Below are 18,568 nucleotides of genomic sequence, written 5' to 3' on the forward strand. Positions count from 1 at the left end.
TTAATCGCTTTCACCTACAGTAACATGCAATTGATGGCTGCATGTAAAACTTTCCGCTAAAACACACAGATACTGTACGTTGAGAAAGTCTTTGAAATGTAGGAGAACATAGCACACATTTTGGTTTTTCATTCCAAACCACAAACGAATCAATTTTTGGCAACAAACTCGCATTTACAGGAAACCAAGCTGGCACAGAGCTGTTCGAGAATGGAAACCACAGGCTCAGGCCTGTATGTGTTTTGCAAGGTGTAGGTGAACAGGACATTAGCTGCATGCCCTGCAGAGCCTGCCAACAGGATGTTCAGAGAGGTGCACCCAAATGTGTGCAAAATTGTTAAAGGTTTAAAATTTGGTTCACAGTTCAGTCCAAATCTAGCAATAATCAGTGTTCAGTGACAATAGTATCATCAACCCCTTAGAATTCAGACACTTTAGTAAAACAGAAGCCAGAGACCACAAATGAAAATTGAAGGAAAGTGAAAACCTTTATTACTTAATGGGTGGGCTCTGCCTCATGCTCTCCAGCTGTTTTGCAGAAACTGATAGCCAGATCAGAGAGATCCACAAACAGCAATCAACAACCTCATTCTCTTTTGTACTTTTTTGTGTATCCTGGTTTTTGTTTCACGGTTGGAAGATTTTTTTCCCCCCTCTCAGTGGTGGCTGTACATAAACACCTAATTGGTTTGGATTACTTGAAATGCAACAGCTATCGGGAAAGTACTGACAAATATGCTGCAATTTTATGTTCAGTACAGTACAGGGGTATGGAGATTAATTCAGCAGATTCCAGCCTTGGATGCCTGTCTGTGTGGAGTTTGCATGTTCTCCCCTGGCTCATGAGGGTTTCCCTCTGGGTACTCTGGCTTCCTTCCAGAAAAAATCCAGAGAGGATTTAGCGATTCTAACTGTAAAGCATGGTTTCACCTTTGCTCCCATTACAGGATCTAGCATTCTCCCTTATTACTCTCCCTCCTCCCCCAGCACCACCTTTTCCTTTTCTCTACACTCAGATATGAGGTTGGTTGCTCAGACAGGTCTGTAGTTTAAAGATCTTGCTTGAAATTCTCTTTTCCCCAAAGGTGTAATCTGAATCGGTCAAAGTCCATCCAAGTCTCTTCCACCAATACCTGCAGACAGGTAATTAATTGTAAAATCACATCTCTGTGGGGCCTAGACCTGCATTGTACAGGCTGCTGTCTGGGTTGACGTGCTATAAGTGTCTACACATTTGCCGACTAAAAAACCTCAAGAAATCAAGGGTACAAAGCTGGATTTCCCAGACCATAAATGTCTTTTCAAATAAATCTAAAAAGATCACCAGGGAAAACTTTCAAATCCACTGAAAAGAAAGTCACTTTATTAGCAGATTTGTTTAGAAAACCAAGCTTTTGAAAGCATCCATAGCTGGAGGTTAACAATTGTATATAATAAATCAGCAGGTTAATCAATCGAAAATGAAATTGCATTGACAGTCAGTTTACTTTCCCCAACAAGAAGGAAGAATTCCCTCCAAATAATGAACATTTCAACCTTAACTGCTCAAAACAGTTTTTGACTACTGCTCCTCATGCACATGGACGGAGTAAGGAGATTAAACAGGGTTCCTTCAGAAAGCACAAGTCTTTAATTAACAGCCTCATTCTGGCACTGGAGACTCTGCGAGTGCTGCTTCCGTGGGCCACCACACGTCTCGGATGAGCAAAACATGAAAACCAACTTTTAGGAAAAGCATTTTTTTTTCCAGTGCCAGGTTTACTGGGACTGATGTAAGAGGATATTATCCAAATGCAAAAGATTTGTCTCCGCTGAACCTGGTTTCCTTGAGCCTACAGCAGTGCATTGTACACCCCCCATTCAAAAATGGCATCACTGGTACTGCACTGGTGCCCAACTGTACAATGCAAAGATCCTGAGGAGCAGGGGAAGTTGTTTTTTTTTCCCCAAACAGTAACCCACAACTGCAGGATTGTGCAGTCTCCAATATCTGGATGAAAAAACAAATCTGACATGCATGACAGAACAGGATATGAAATCGGTAAGGCTTTGCCTTTCAATCACATGATGCCACTTTTGAAACACTGCAAATCCTTCAGCTCCTCATCCCACTGCACAGGTGAGCAGTATCTGTCCCTCCAGTAGTTAGAAAAGTGGAACTACGTCTCCTCATACAGGTGTCTGTCTCAGAAACTAGTCCTATTAGCCATGTTAATGGGACTCAAATTTGACAAAAAAAAAAACACCAATCACTTTTTTCAGACAAGTTACACAAACTGCTTTTCCCTGGAAAAAAAGTGTGATCACTAAGCCAGACCTAAAAGCTTTACCCCTGCCTGGCCAAACTTTTTGATTAGTTGAAAAATTCAAAACCTAGCTTATAAAACCAATTCTTATCCTAAGTGTTTAAGAATCCAATTACTAGTCGTCATTAGGAATCCGATTCTTCAGCTTATTGTTACATGTCAGGAAACAGCAGGAATAACACAATTAGCCCGTGGTGTCCACTGGCACGTCTCTGCAGACTTGGGACATTACATCTTGGAGGCAGCGAGCGACTGGGAGCTGGGGGAATAGACCCGGATCACGTTCTGGAGGAAACGAAAACATTTATGGTCAGTTAATCCTGAAATCCAAGTCAGTTCACAGTTAAAATGGATATTTATAAGGATGAACATTTTCATACGTAATGCATGCTGGAGTAAAACTACAGTATATAAACAAATAAGGCCATTTGCACCAAGGGGTGGGGGAGCAGGGAACAAGCTACCCTGCAGTCTCGTCAAACCCAATACCCTGGCTCCTCCCAAGACCCTCTCCTAGGGTCAGTTAGGGACTGAGTGCCGAATGGCCTCCTCTTGATCGGAACAAGTCTCATGTTCTTCAAAACTGTGGGGCCAAACCCAGCCGTTTGAAAAAAACATACAGGAATGTCAATGTACAGGCAAATCAGATAAGTGATAAACAAATGCCCGCTGCAGTACAAAAGGAGGCTGTAGAACATGAATCTAACGTGCGAAATGTTATTCAATTTTTCCCCATGATGAGCGGTTTTTTACTCGACGACTGTCCCTGAACGGTTCAGGAGCACAGGAACCGTGGATCAGGGACAGGGGAGTAGGCAGCGCCTCGTGCTCAGAGCACTCCTGACCTACCTTGTCGGCCTCAGCGTTGTACTTATCCAGCAGAGCCCGCACTCGGTTCCCATAGTCTGGGTGGACAGCCATCAGGTTCTGCAACTGAAACATCACCGGCGGCAGAAATATCAGCCAAGGGGACCAGATTCAGTCCTGCCACAGTCCTGCGCCGTCTCCTTGATCGTTCAACTGGTAACGAGCGGGATCAACGAGCTCAGGTTCTGCAGTGATGTGAATTCAGCAGGTTGAGCAGCTCAGCTGAGCACTGTTCAGAGTCATCTCAAGCACAGGCAAGACAGCTCAACAGTGGCATGCTTTAGATGCTGGGCATCAGGACAGTTCCTGCTGTACTACAGTGTACAGAGCTTTTATGGGCATCATCTGCCAGGGCTTAAAAAATTTAGGATGTTCATCCTCAGCACTTACTGTTCCACTACCCTACCAATCCTGAAAAAATGCCTGGGGCTATAAAACAGATATACTAGGGGGATCCACAAATATGCCATGCCAGGTACATTGTAAGAATTCTGAATAGCTAAATGGTCCACTCTTTAGTTTGTATTCATGTACCTGGTACAGAAAAAAAAATCAGTTCTACCAAATGATGGCAAGATTTTAAAATACTATATTTTAGACTCCAATGTCAAAAGCTAGGATTTTTCAAGTTTTCATTTCTTCTGCCACAAAAAGGACAAGGACATAGAAGCAGGATTCAGAAGTTTGGTGCTTTCGGTCTGTGAGAGGCCAGCACCCTGAAACCGTGCTTTCGGCACTCCCAGTCCCCAGGTCTGTAAGATCGGGTCTTAAATGTTTCCATTTAAGTCCATTAGGCCTCTTGCCACAATGGTGCCAGCACAAGCTTTTAGGCTCTGTGGTCTTGCTGCAGTTGTTGTGCAAGCATGTCTGCAGCTACAAAAGCAAGAGAAAACACTGCAGGCCACACCTGTATGACGGGTCTTAAAAAGCAGAGCAAGAGACTTCATCCCTTACCTCTATAAAAGTCTGTAGGTTTCAGAACCAACTACCTCCTTCTTAAGCAAATTCTATGATTTTATTGGGTCTCAATCTTCTTTTCAACCAAAAACCTAAACCTTTTTTTATCTCCCTTTAGCACAAAACCAGCCTGAAAGGTCGATCCAAGACTGCCCTAGGAGACTGGAGGCTGCACACTGCCCGCGTCCTCGGCTGAGGGGTTTTTCACATTGCGGCCTGGCGGGTTTTGTTCTCGCCCTCCTCTTCCCTGTGCTGCCTGCTTAGCCACACTCGCAGATCCCGCTCAGGCATGACCCCAGCTGCCTTCAGGGGTCAGAGTCTGCCGGCCGCCGCGCCAGCGCCAGTGCCCACTCACCATGCGCTTCTGGATGAACAGCTGGGCTCCCCTCAGGTGCCCGGCCAGGTTCTGGCACAGCCGCTGGCGCTCCTCCTCGCTCAGCACCTGCGTGTAGAACGTGCGCACCTGGCAGGGAGGGGACACACCGTTCAAATGGGTTTAAAAAAATCAGGGTGGGTTGTGGGTTCAAGTCCCAGCTGCAGACCTGCTGTATTTACTGGCCGATGCAGAGCCTTGGCCCCTCTCTGTCTGCTGTGTTACACACAAACCACAGCTTCCCTCTTCCCTGCTGTTGCAGACAGGCCGCATGCAGTTGTGATAGTGGAGATGGAGCAATGCTGGTACAAACAGCAGTGCTCTTACTTCTACATGAATTTTGTTTTCCCTTGTAACGTAATGGATTGTATCAACCTGTCTGAGGTTACATTAACGGATTGCTCTTCCTCATTAGTACTCTTTATCTGCAACTTTACTGACCACAGTTAACTTACAAATTGGCTACATGCACCTATACAAAATTGGCTCAGCTGTAAATTTGTTAAAAAGAAACAGTTGCAAATTGTAACTGAAATGCAGAATCTAAATCAGGACAATGATGCACAAAAGTACCAAAATAATACAAAATCACTTTTCTCCTTTAACAAAAAAGCACAAAAAGAAAAACAAATTCCTGTTATGGACTCCCCTTGCTGAAACGTAGAAATGAACTACTCAACATCCTCAGAAACCCACGCCAATATGTGCAAAGACATTGAAAAGATGATGACATTTGAACGGGTTAACGGACAGATTCTCTATAAATCTCACATTAAAACAAACTGATTTTAATAATGTTTTTGAAAGCTGAATATTTCAGTCTGCAACTGTATAAAGCACAGTTTTTACCCACGCTTCTTCTCATGTTAGCACAGTGAAGAAGAACCAAGCATCTCTCCAAAGAGAAGAATGAAAATCGAGCTGAGCAGAAACACGAGAAAGATGACAAATGAAGGAGGGATGCTCAGCCCATCCAGCGTATTTGTCTCTCTCGCTCTACCTGGGTGACGTTGTCTTCATCAGAGCTGTTATAGCGGGCGACATCGATGGAAACCTTGAATTTAGATTCCAGGAATCTGGGCTGGGCTTCGGGGGCGCTGAAGCTGTTGGGGTAGTAATTTGGAGCTCCGCCTACAAAAACACAAAAGCCTCTGCTCAGATCTTAAACCTCCACCACCAACACTGACAGAACCACTGCACCAGGATCAACACACAGGATGCAAGACACCAACCATGAACGCAGACTGAAAGAGGAAGAGGAGAGCAATAAAGGAATTGGCAGACAGTAAATCAAAGTTTACACCACACTTTCTACTCTGGCATGCAGATCAGCTCACAATAAAAGATTAAAGAACATAAGCAGAAGCACTGGCAGGGAACCTTATACCTCCTAAAGCTACTTTTTCCATTTCCTTATCAACTCTGTTAAGATTTATTGATCCAACACTGTCTTGAGGAATGCAATAAACATTTTATACAGAATCTTTACAAGTAGTTTCTCAAAGTGCTTTACAGGAAAATGGTTAAAAGACAAGTGATTCGAAATGCAGTAGATGAACAGAGACACCAATTCAACAGAAAGGCATTCTGATGAAGGTTGTGAGTCTGGATGTCAAAGCACTCAGGGTGTCTGACTGATATTCTTAGGGACAGAACTCCAGAGCTTTGGTGTGCAGCAAGGAAAAGCCCTGTCACCCGCAGAACATAAATGAGCGTGGGGGACAAACAAAAGACTAGAAGGAGATAAGCAAAAGCATCACGATGGGGAGCAGGAAGATAGTAAGTCAGACAGGTGCTGAGGAGCCAAGCCATGCAGAGCCTTACAGGTGAGCATGAGGATTCTGAAGTTGACATGAAACCTGAAGCCAGTGCAGGGACGCAGGGGCAGGAGTAATGTGAGCACTTGTTTGTTTAGAGAGTATTTAGATACCCTGGGGTGGCCCCTGTTAATCCTGTGCTGTAGGCTCAGCTTTTACATACCTCCACCTCTCCTGTGCCAGTACAAAGATTCCAACAACACCCCACATGACTAAGCATGACAGAGGACACAGAAAGAGAAGATTAGACCGCTTTTTAAAAAGTAGAGAGAGTCTCGCACCCTGGTTGTCAAACATGCACATGGGCCCATCTCTCTGGTAGTTGGCGACCCGGGTTTTGTAAGGGCAGTTCACAGGCAGCTGCAGGTAGTTGGCGCCCAGGCGGTGTCGGTGCGTGTCCGGGTATGAAAATAAGCGACCCTGGAGACAGAAGAACTCTTCAAGATTAACCTCATGCCACAAAGCCCATCTAGGGCAAATGGCTGTACTTCTCTAGGAAGACCAGTTGGCAGGATGCAGAAACAGCATTTTCAACACAGAGGTGGATTGCAGAAAAAGGGTTGCGCATTTATGAGTCACGTGCCTTCGACAGGGTTTTAAAAGATCCCTAATCGAATATCAAGCCTTCTCTGAAAACTGATGGCTATTCCTAACAACGTTTGCTTTGACAGCACAGTGAGCACACACCCGTCTCAAACTGAAACACTTGCACGTGGGTCACAGGCGATTTGGGAAGAGAGTGACAAACCTTTCAATCGAGGCCTGTGGAGACTCACTAGGGCAAGCGGTGGTTTATCCAATGCAATTCTAACAAACTATCATTGTCAAGGGATTTTCCCTCAAGGCAAGAGTATGTTTTGTTAAAATGGGACTCTGAACACCCAAAGAACCTGTCTCTGAATGGCAAGAGACAGCCCCTCAGTCCTGGTTTGTGTGGACTATTGGAGATCTGGGAACGCAGCTCAGCCCCCCCATTTCACAGAAATTCCATATCATGCAAGCAGAACTGCCCTAGTGTGAAGAAAGCCCTTCATCTCTCAATATCGCTTTCAACCTTAATCCCAGGTGAGGTCATATTGAAATACATGGACACACGATTAACGTATTAGAACGCCAGGGCTTGTACAGGCCTCAGGCTGTGGTGGAAAGGAACAGTGAAGCATCTACCTAATGGCAAACGTAAGCTAAAAACCTGCAATAGGAAGGGCACCTGCCTGCATTGCACAACAGCGACAGGGGCTCTGGAACAACCGGAGGTCCCAGAAATCAACAGGATTGTGAAATTGCTCTGGAAGTGGTTAGTGTACAAATGGGTTCATAAGACCTTGCTTCACAGTGTTACGTTACCATTTGCCCCATCACAATCAACATTTCCCAAAACACAAAGCTGAAGATTTCCCAAAACGCATCAGTCCGCTCACTTCCCCAGCCAGTCCGCTGTGCAGAGGAGCTGCAGAACAGCCTCCATACGTCACACAGGCGGGCGCAGCTCTGCAGTGACACACGAGATGGCTCCGCCAGCCCCTCCTCCGGGAGGAAATAACCACCTGCAGCATCTTGTCCGGGCTGGGCTCAACCCCAGGGGGCATGTTGCTGGGGTCAAAGGCGATCTGCTCCACCTCCGAAAAGTAGTTGACGGGGTTGCGGTTCAGCACCAGCTTGCCCACCGGAATCAGGGGGTAATCCTTGTGGGACCAGACCTGAGTGAGGAAGAACAGAGCTGAATAAGGGAGGTGTGTGGGCCTGCACCACGGCCTGTGGGCCTGCAGCTCTGGTGACGCCGGATTCAACAGCATCTTCCTTTAGCACAGGTCAGTTAAAAAACCCCAGAAAACTGAAGTAGAAGCGTCTGTCCGTTGAGTCTGTATTTCAAGCACCGGACACCAGAGAAAGGACTGAGCAGAGAATAAATCATTGCTTCCCACATTCAAATGCCTAGAAAGTTAAAAATGGAATTAACAAAAAAAACCTCAAGCTACCTGCAGCTAGCAAAGCCTTTTTAAAAAATCAAACAGGAAGGAAAAAAGAGCGAGCCCCACTGTTTCAAGAACAAGATCAAGCAGTGGCAGTGAAACAGAATATCCTTTGCTTCTTTAGTACGAACAGTAGCGTGTAAGAGCCTGACCTCTAGCGGTCAGATTCGGAAGCACAAGAATGTATTAAAAGCACACGTTGTGTTTGAGGCTTTTGTTCTTTCTGTAAAATTAAAAACACTGGACCCGGAAGCAGAGCTGTGAACTGGGACATCTTAGGCAACACAGACTTCATGAGTGTTGTGCTTAGTGCAATTATTTCAAATGCAGACAAAAATTATTTTCATATTCTTAAAAGGCTGAGACTGAAGTTGACTTTTTACCAAAAGAAGACACTTCCATAGCACTTTTCTGGACACTCCACTCTAAACGCTCTACACCACTACCAATGTGCAGCCGCAGCTTGCAGACAGGAGGGTGAGCGCCACCTACTGGCCCCTCTAAAACCTCTTTCAGTAGCAACCTTAGCTTTCCCAGCAGTCTCCCCTCCAGGTCATGAATGGTTATACAAGAAAAACTACACAGAAGCTTGTCTAGGCCATTTGCCAGATTAAAACGTCCTCTTTTCTCACTGAAAGAATAAATTCTTGCACCAAAACCACAACCAACCACAGGGACTAACAGATTATTACAGTCATTTTGTTCAATTTTTACAAGATAATTCCAGCAATTTAAACAGGAAAACAATTAACTAGATTTTTAAAAATTCTAATGACTTTTCCCCTAACTACCATCAATTATTAAAAAAATTAAAAATAAACCACTTAAGCATTTCCAACTCCATACTTCTAATCATCTGGAAGATTTCACACTCTCTGCTTTTGAACGTCGAGCACAAATTACAAAAGCTACTTCTCAAACCTAGTGCTCCAGATCTAAAACTGCTCCCCATTATATGAAAAAAATCTAAAATATCTTGCAGTTGGTCATACAGATCTGCCAAGGTTAAATGCTTTTTTCTTTAATTCAAAATAGAAACTAACAAGACTTGGCAGGAACCTCCAAAACCGTGAGTTAAAAAGCAAAGAGATCTAAGTGGTGTAGCAGGACCCAGCACACCCAGGAGGCTGGTCTCTCGTACGCACCTTGGTCAGGTCGAAGGGGTTAAAGGGGAAACTTTCCGCCTGCTCAAAGGTCATGACCTGGATGTAGAATGTCCAGGAGGGGTAGTTGCCATTGGCGATGGCGTTGTACAGGTCCTTGATGCTGTAATCGGGGTCAGTGGCAGCCAGGAGCTCTGCTTGTTCTGGAGACAGGTTCTTAATGCCTTGGTCAGTCTGCAAAACCACAAGACAGCCTCTGTGGTTACAGTCATTGGGGAAGGCCAGACCTGAAGAGCACCATGTGAATAAAACCATGACTACTGGCTTCTTAATGTGTCACAGCGTCAGCCACGCCCTCCAGAGGAACCGAAACCAGCATTAGGACTGGCCCATTATTACACTGCTCCACAGAAGGACGAAAATGTCCCACAGTTACGAAGCAACAAAGCCTATAAAAGCACAGTAACCAATCATTCAACGAGATTAACGCAGTCTGGAAAACTATTCATAAGGTGAAAACTCAAACATGTACAGACGCCCAAACTTCACCTTACTGCACAGAATGGTACCCAAGTAAGAAAGCAGTAACATTTAAGGTCACTTATTCGAGTAACATGTTAAAGTCATTAGCCGATGCATAAACCATAAATAGGAAAACTACAATCCTTCCCCTTTGCAGAAGAGTACAATATTTATATCATATTTGTTAGAAAATGCATTATTAGGTATTATTCTGTACTATATGCTTTATAGGAGACCAGCTCATAAGAGTGAAATAAGGCTCATTATATGAAAAAAAAGAATTGCTACATCTTGCATATAGGAGAAGGAATATAGTGGTTGCTGGTACAGCGAGTGATTACTGTACTGGCCCATTTGTGAGGTTGTGAGACCTGCCTGAAGCAGGGATTTTACATTAGGCTGGTACAGAAACCTGAAATTTCAAATGATTCATATTTCACTTGCTGCATGCATACAGGTATCACCCGCTCTGACACTTTAGCAAATGTTTAAACATTTCACGAATTATTTCTCATTAGTTACACTGATGCTTAAGCATACAGCAGGAAATCGAACCTCAATGCCCAAAGTTCAGACTTGTGGTCAAGACCTTCTCTAGTCTGAAGTCTGTAGGAGTGCACCAAGGCCACCTCACTGGCATCTCCTTGCACACATGCCCTGGACACAGCCTGGCCTGGCGTTACCTTGAAGTGGAACTTGCAGTAGACAGCCTCTCCTGCAGCATTGACCAGCTTGAAGGTGTGGGAGCCGTAGCCATTCATGTGACGATGCCCATCGGGGATGCCCCGGTCACTGAACAGGAACGTGACCTACACCAGGAATCAGTGGGAACACAGTAGGAATAATTTCTGACACTTATATAGCGCTTTTCTGGACACTCCATTCAAAGCACTTCACAGGTAATGGGGATCCCCTCCACCACCAGTAAAGACCAGGCATGATAAACCTGGAAGCTTTTGTTTTGCCGAAACCTCATTCTCCCCAGCAGCAGATTAGCCTCTGGAGTGACCGGCAGGGTCCACTGGAGGAAATCAAGGAAACCGGGAAGATGTCTGAGCCTCTCCCACACCAGAGAAAGGCTGGGCAAGAGAAGCGCATCTCTGTACCTGATGCAGGGACTCAGGCCTCAGACTCCAGAAGTCCCAGACCATGTCAGGGTCCTTGAGGTGGGTCTGAGGATTGCGCTTCTGGGAGTGGATGAAGGACGGGAACTGCAGACAGGGAAGAGAGCTATGAACTGTAGAAGCCATGAGGAAACATCAGATACAGGAGATGACACGTTCTTCTGCAGCAACCTACTGTAAGTATTGTCATCAGTTGCCAACAAAGCAAGGCAGCGTGCTACAGGCCTAGGGAAAAATGACTGAGCAAGCCACATTTCAAATGAAACGGGCACATCCACACTCTTATTTTCCTCTAACGAGAGCCCAAAACCAAACCCTCCTCTCGTTTCTCGATGTCTTTGTTAGTTCGTCAGCTTCTCCCACAGACCTAGCTGACACACTGTCGGCACTCTCCAGGCTTCAGCGGGTGTGTGGTAAGACCCACACGTTTAAACAGAGAGGAGCACAGCTTCAGGCCCTGGGGTCACGAGGACTGACCGCGGCCTCCTCTGGGAGGGGAATTCGGCTGACTGCCTGCCACACTGAGGTTCAGAGCTCTGGCCATCAGCAGCCTTTATGGCCATTTCTGTACCCACTTCGAACAGTCGGGTCCCACTACTGGTTCCTCATTTACAGTTCCTTATTTGCACAAAGTCATTTAAGATGAGCAACAAAATATCCCTAAACATTGTGGAGAAAAATAGATTCATGCAACTGCATTCCACTGAACATGATCAGACACCTCAGTTATGTTTTTCAAGTCAGGATCTTGCGTCAACCAAGATCCATTTCTGTACTGCTGTAGACCTTACCACTACTTAACTGACAATAGACTTTTTTGTAGTCATATTTCTCAAAGCAAAACCCATTCAATTTGTCTGGTTCACTGAACTTCAGATACTGGAAGAATAATCACTGAAAGACCAGGAATCTGTCAAGACGTGACATATATGTTCTCAATCCATCTTGGTGCAGACCCAAAGACTCTCGGTAGCTCAGGTAGCGCTGCGCAGAGACTGCCAAGTTCTTTCACACCATGCTTAGTGGGCAGTGGAAAATGTATAAACTGAAAAACTAGGAAAAGGCAGAGACATGGTGTTGTGTTTAAACATGTTCCTGTTGTGCACATGCAGGCTTAAACCACAGGAAAGCCTGCTGGGCTGTGCAGCCGGTAGTGAGAGGGACCGGACTCACCAGCATCGGGTCCCTGATGAAGAAGATGGGGGTGTTGTTTCCAGTCAGGTCCCAGTTTCCTTCCTCGGTGTAGAACTTCACAGCAAACCCACGAGGGTCTCGCACAGTGTCCGCCGAGCCGGACTCCCCAGCTTCAGAAATACAAGCGTTAAAAATGAGAAGCTGGGCACACACCTACTGATCAGGTTTCAGGGAGAGAAAAGCACCTTTAATCACTTACAGTTTCTTTGTTCCCTGGGGTTATTGTTTCCTACTGTTGACATTCAATTTTGACACCAACCTGGAAACACACTCACAAGTGGTTTATCTTTAAATCTTGGGACTGAATTTCAATCCGCCCATTCAGGTACAATTTCAGTGAATGCTCTGCGACACTAAGATGAAAGATGAAAAACTTGATACCTGCACTTCAGTTACCTTCATTTCAGCATTCTACCAGGTAAGTGAATTAAGGACAAACTTTCACATGCTATGAGGAAACTGAGTGTGATACTATACTCAAGGATACAACCGCAGCACCTGGGATTTTAACTCGCGACAAGTCCCAAGCCCTCACCTCTGCCTATCGTAATAAAGATTCAATTTAAACAACCACCTAAAACAACAACAACATGTATTAGCTTAGATTATAGGAAATACTTCTGAGACACTTTCCAGAGCGATCTGCAGCATGGGGCAGTTATTATCACCCAGCTCTCCCTTCTGTGAGCAGTATTAAGTCTGACCAGGCGATTCTGTTGATTAACATTTACATTGAGGGGAAACAATAATTAAAGCAGTGCAGTTGGTGAATCAGTCATGGAATAGGCAGCATTACTCTTAGAGAGAGGAGGGACAGTGAATAGTTGGCTTCACCAACCACACAGAAGGTCACAGTTCAGTGTGCACCATGGACTTGTTTTTGTAAACCCTGTAACCACGTACAAGAGATAGACTCACTGTGAATAAAATACTTGGTCTAGGGCTTTGTTCCACCCGAGACCTCATTCAAGACCTGCAATCCGTGTGGATCAGGGAACATACAGCACTACTCACGTACCGGTCACACTGGGCTTTGGAAAACATTCTTATCTGGGAAAAGCTGGAATACTGCTGTGTGCATGATTTACTTTTTTACTGCCCCCGCTTTGTGCCTCTATACTTTTTCTAACTCCCCAAGTTTGAAGATTGAAATGCCTTGATATTTTGTTTTGGGGGTTTTCAGGTGCTGTCAGCCTCACTCTTCACCCTGTGAGTAAAACATGCTTGTTTGTTTCACCATAGTTTCAAACACAACCAAGGAATCCTGGGTATCTCCTCCAGTGCAGATTAAAGACTGGCACACATCACAAGTAAACATAAAGACATATGTTACATAAAGACCATGTTAATGAAATCTGTTTTGACAGAATGTGCTTGCAAATCCAGATTTTATCTGTAACAGCACAGAAGGGCAGAGTCCAGGGTTCACCGTGGACTTGTAAACAATGTGCTGGCAGACTCAGGGAGTGTGTGCAAGAGTTAGCAGAAGACCACTAAATAAAAATACTATTTACTTAAATCTGGGGCCTGGGAATTAATTTCTAATTTCCTAGTCAGGCCTAAATAGGATTTTCTTTAAGGTCCTTTACAATGAATTACTGAAAACATCAATTGCACTGAGGTACAATCACATATAAACACCTCCAAATCTGGCTAGTCCTATTGATTAATTTTACAATTACGCAGTTAAACAGACCCAGCATGTAACTGAGAATTAGGGTGGAACAATTTTATTAAGTATGTCTCAGTATTTAGAGAGCCCAGGCTGACACTCAGAGAATGCCGTGTGACGGTATTTCCTTACCCACAGTGGAGAATCTCACAGCGGTAGGTGTCCTCTTTCCCACATGCTCAAACACCTTGGCCTTGGTGTATTTTGTGATGTCATGGGTCACCTCAAAATATCCAAAGGCTCCTGGAAACAGAAGGAAATTCACATTGTACAGCCAACGCACCCCAGATAGTCCCCCACCCCTGCTGCAGTTCACACCTCCCACCACAAGAGGTCTCTGTGCTTACTGGTGCAGACCTCACAAGGAAACAGGAGAGGTTTTGTCCTTGGCAGTAAAATAAAAGTTCCCAATGCAGTACACTATTCTCACAGGCATTCCTAAAAACCCCAACAACACCCAAAGTGGCGAACAAAACACCAGTTTACCCCTGATCACAAAGGAATTGTTGTGAACAATTAACTCTGCTCACGTTAAGCCAGGAGTTTCAAGGCTCATTTTTACTGCCAAGAACACCAAAAACAGGATTTCAGCACACTGGGATTAGACAGGGGCCTTCAGTTCCAGCAGCTGAGGAATGTACCCTTTTGACATCTCTGTTACAACACCAGTCTCAGGGATTAAATGCCTTGCAGAAACATTAACCACAACACTCCAACAAGGATCGCAACATGAACGAACTATGCTGCATTGAGACTCAAAGGACTGGGAGCCACAGAAGTAGCTACCTGAGCAGTCATCTCGATGCAGCTTTTATCAAAGAAAATGTACAGAGACACTTAAAGAAGGAATATGGATTTGTACTCCATTTAAAGACCACAAAGAGGCTCAGTTAATTTCAGCAATGTCGAACACTGAGTTAGTGACAGAGACTGGACTTCTAGGGACATTCCTGAAAAGGCTTTTTTCCCCCCTAACAAAAACTTGATATCAAAGAAAACATCTCACAATCAGTACACGTTCTCACAAAATATCATCAAAAAAAAACTTTCCAGCAGTGGCGATTTTCCCTTATGACTCAGTGCAAGTGGATGATGGGGCCAGATTTGCACAGTGAAAGAGTCCCTCCAAACCCCACCACTTTCTTTTGTCCATTTGCCTGTCCCGGCTCTGAAACTGCGGAGCTGGAGCTCAGGGAACAGGGAATTCTGGACAGGACCCACAGTCTCTCCCAGCGCTCCCCCGCCGTGGGGAGGCCCTGACTCAACCCCTGTGCCACCGGGTCTCCGGCGCTGCAGTCGGAAAGGGCACTTTCTCCAGCTCGCGCACACACGCCTCGGGGCGCCCTGGGCCCTGGCTGTACCCACCTGCCCCCTTGGCGTGCACCACTCTCTCCGGGATGCGCTCCCGGTCAAAGTGGGCCATCTCGTCCGTGAAGACCACATCCTGCACCAGGAGGGGGCCCCGCGGGCCGGCGGTCTGGGCGTTGAGCTTGTCTCCCAAAGGGATCCCAGCGCCCGTCGTCAGAGTCTCCGCCTTCTGGAGAACGACCAGAGACAGACTCTCCTTCAGCCGGCTCCAACACGCAGGCTGGGACACTGCTTGATTACTTATTACAGGAAAACCTCTGTCCACATGCTGCTTACATGTCCAAGAACAAATAATATAATACTGACATCATTACACTTATGTAGCGCTTTCCTGGACAACTCCACTCAGCGCTTTACAGGTCATGGGGATCCCCTCCACTCTCGCCAGTGTGCAGCCAGTCCGCTCCCCACACACCCGCTCTCAGTGCGGAGGAGAGCAGAGTGATGAAGCCAGTTCAGAGATGGGGAATATTAGGAGGCCATGATGGGTAAAGACCAGGGGGAAATTTGGCCAGAGCACCGGGGTAATGGGTCAATGCACTGCCTCAGCGATATCAATGTCATTCCTTCTTCACCCACTGGCCAAACCTTAAGGACTAACGTGCCAAAATCTGTAGGGAGGCTGACCGTTCAAATCACACTGGATAACTAATGGTCCTGCTTTCAGCACTGTAAACCAGTGAGAGATAACTGATATTCCAACAAGATATTCCTTGCAAGATGCAGAAAACTGTTTCACTGGCTAACAACAGCTATGCCACACTGCTGAGACCTAATAAGGGAAAGAATCTATTGCTGCTACAGTTGACTATACATATGTAAAGCGTAATTAAACCTGTTTATACTTTATGTTTCTTCATTCTGCTTTGGGCTTATGTATTCTCTCAATTGATGAGAAAATAATACAGCTGCACATTTAGAGCAATCAATTTTTTTTATTTTCTTTTCAGCGTGGAATAAACCTTTTTACCGGTTCTTTCTCTTTTAACATTCGTGTTGACTTTTCATTCTCCATACACCAAACGTAACAACGCTGGCACTAATCAAAGAATAAGAAAACAATACTGTTTCATAGGAATGTCGGTTTGCGACTGCTTCTTGGGGTGCGTGGACTGCAAGAACCAACCCTTCCCGGCCGCTGTCACCCCGCAATCAGCACAACGCAAAGTTCTGAGCGCAGGCATGTGACTGACTAGCTTTCCGAAAAGAAGCAAAATAAACGTGACCTCTGAGGCGCCTGGTTCCAACCTTGAGAAGCTTTTTCTACACTGGCCCAGGGGTGGGAAGATAGCATAATGAAATAAAAGCTTACATATAAAAAAACGGTTCTGGTGACAAAGAACACAGTTTCTCTTTCATAACTCATAAGTACTGTGACCCACAAGTACTGACAGACATCCCACATTAAGAACATGAGAAAGGTAACAAACGAGGCCGTTTCTCCAATACAGCCCTGCGTGCTAAGCACTGAAACTAACGGGTCCTTTACCCGTTTTGCGTCAGCGACAGACGCCAGGTGTGACGACAACTCTTTACAGAACATTTTACCTACCGCAATATTTGAACTGGTACATACAGATTTTTGCATGACGCTAGAATGGGTCAGCTGTTTTTTTTTCTCTGCCAACCTTGCAGGTCGGACTGGAAAGGCGTCACTCCTTCGCAAAATCCCCGGGGTGCGAACAACAGCAAAGAAGTTTTATTAACCGCGCTAATGCGTGTCACCATGGGGGGAAAGCCACTATAATCGCTTAAAGCGTTCTGCAGTGTAGTCTAACAAGCACACGTTTACCCCATTGGGTGGGAATACGGGTCATTTTATTAGGGTCCACATGCAACGCAATGCACTTAAATTAAAACCGGGCAGTACACAATACACCACGTAACCGCCGTTTTAAAGGCAAAGCACAATGTGGAAAGCTGCTCGGAAAGTGAAAGTGCTGAAGATAAACAACAAAAGCGAAGCAGAAACCCAGCAAAACAACGTCACATAAAGAAGTATGCAGCAAGTGCACCGGAATCTCTAAAAAGTCCAATTTAATTTCACTGCAATAGGGATTTTATTGTTTAGATTTTTCGAGGCCCACACACACACACACAAACAGCTCATCTCTAACGTTCAAACCCGTTTTACAGTCAGGATACAGATCTGTTTTAAAAAAAGGCTCACCTGGGAGCCTCTACTTTCTTTCCAGATTTTCATCTGATCGCATGACTTCTCCCTGCTCTCGGCCATCCCGACGGCTGCAGAGGTGTTTCCGAGACGTGAACTTGGTCCCTGCCGTGAGAGCTGCTCTTGTACTCCAGCGGGGAGCTGGCTGGGGGCTGCCGGGCTGCGGCCTGCCCTTCCTCCCACAGCCCGGGCTGCGATTGGTCGCCCCGCCGCCTCCCTGCAGGCCCCGCCCGGCAGTCACAGCGCTGCTGCGGCCGGTCCGGCACAGGACACCCGCTCCTGATCTCACGGATCGGCTCTCTTCCAGAGCAGAAAGATGAACGCGCTCAGTGATTTGGGACGTGTTTTCGGTTTCCGTAACAGAATATTACAGAATATTTACTTTTTTTTCTCATCCCCATTTGTGAAAAGTTAGATGTAAACACCGAGTAGTGTATAAAAAAACGAGATTTCATCAGCGTTTCCCATTGTAACAATTGACAGAACCATTGGTCTGGTGTGCCCGTCCCTTGCCTAAAAGTGATCTTTTCCAGGTATCTGCCCTGCAGTAGAGGGGAGTTAATGTGAATAATTCGGCTACATGACGCCGCTGGGGGTCTGTCTGAAATGAGACGCAGGCTGGGGCATCGGGATTGAGCTACGATCACGACTAATCTATATGTTGCACACTTTCATGGGCGAATCCGAAGAGGCCCATTTGCCTTCTCGGCACCTCAAGGGTGTAGCACCGCATTTGCACTTTAGCCCAGATCTCAAGCGCCACTCCCCGGCCTCCTATAGGCTGTCTCCCGGGGGCGCTCCTCCCGGTCCCCGGACCGCTGCCAGGACACACCGGGCTCGGCTCCATCAGTTCACATACCACGCTCAATGCAACCGATATTCCAGAAGCTGCTTTCATTTCCCGTAATAAAACAATCGGGAAAACATGTTCTTCCTTCCATTTAGGCGTTTTGTGGGTAATGCATAGGTGTGGACAACTGTTAGAAAGTCATCCTTCTCCCGCTGTTGCTCTGCGTAACACTCGCCGCGAAAGCAAACCAGTGCAGGGAACTTAATGTTCATCTGCCGATATAAAACACAATTTAAGCAGCCACAGGGATCTGGGAGATGTAAAATGAC

General features: G+C 45.8%; 1 protein-coding gene across 1 annotated transcript; it reads right to left on the reverse strand.

Moving 5' to 3' along the window:
- Positions 1-1,341: 1,341 nt before the first annotated feature.
- On the reverse strand, positions 1,342-18,127 carry cat (catalase). The gene is made up of 13 exons (XM_088935228.1): positions 17,447-18,127; positions 15,274-15,445; positions 14,041-14,151; positions 12,216-12,346; positions 11,025-11,129; positions 10,602-10,727; positions 9,439-9,630; positions 7,868-8,020; positions 6,602-6,740; positions 5,504-5,634; positions 4,486-4,593; positions 3,156-3,239; positions 1,342-2,591 (listed from the first exon to the last, which is right to left on the reverse strand). Exons 1-13 carry the CDS (start codon positions 17,510-17,512, stop codon positions 2,535-2,537), a joined length of 1,575 nt encoding a protein of 524 aa, XP_088791354.1. The 5' UTR covers positions 17,513-18,127; the 3' UTR covers positions 1,342-2,534.
- Positions 18,128-18,568: the final 441 nt, after the last annotated feature.

This window comes from Atractosteus spatula, chromosome 16, assembly GCF_055471065.1.
Source record: "Atractosteus spatula isolate fAtrSpa1 chromosome 16, fAtrSpa1.hap1, whole genome shotgun sequence".
Lineage (NCBI taxonomy): Eukaryota > Metazoa > Chordata > Actinopteri > Semionotiformes > Lepisosteidae > Atractosteus > Atractosteus spatula.

Excerpts from the sequence above, each read along its gene's own strand:
- cat (XM_088935228.1), bottom strand. The coding sequence starts at position 17,512 with ATGGCCGAGAGCAGGGAGAAGTCATGCGATCAGATGAAAATCTGGAAA. Across the intron at positions 10,728-11,024 it reads GGCCTGAGTCCCTGCATCAG|GTCACGTTCCTGTTCAGTGA; the intron begins GTACAGAGATGC and ends TTCCTGGTGTAG. Across the intron at positions 8,021-9,438 it reads ACCCCTTCGACCTGACCAAG|GTCTGGTCCCACAAGGATTA; the intron begins GTGCGTACGAGA and ends TTCCTCACTCAG.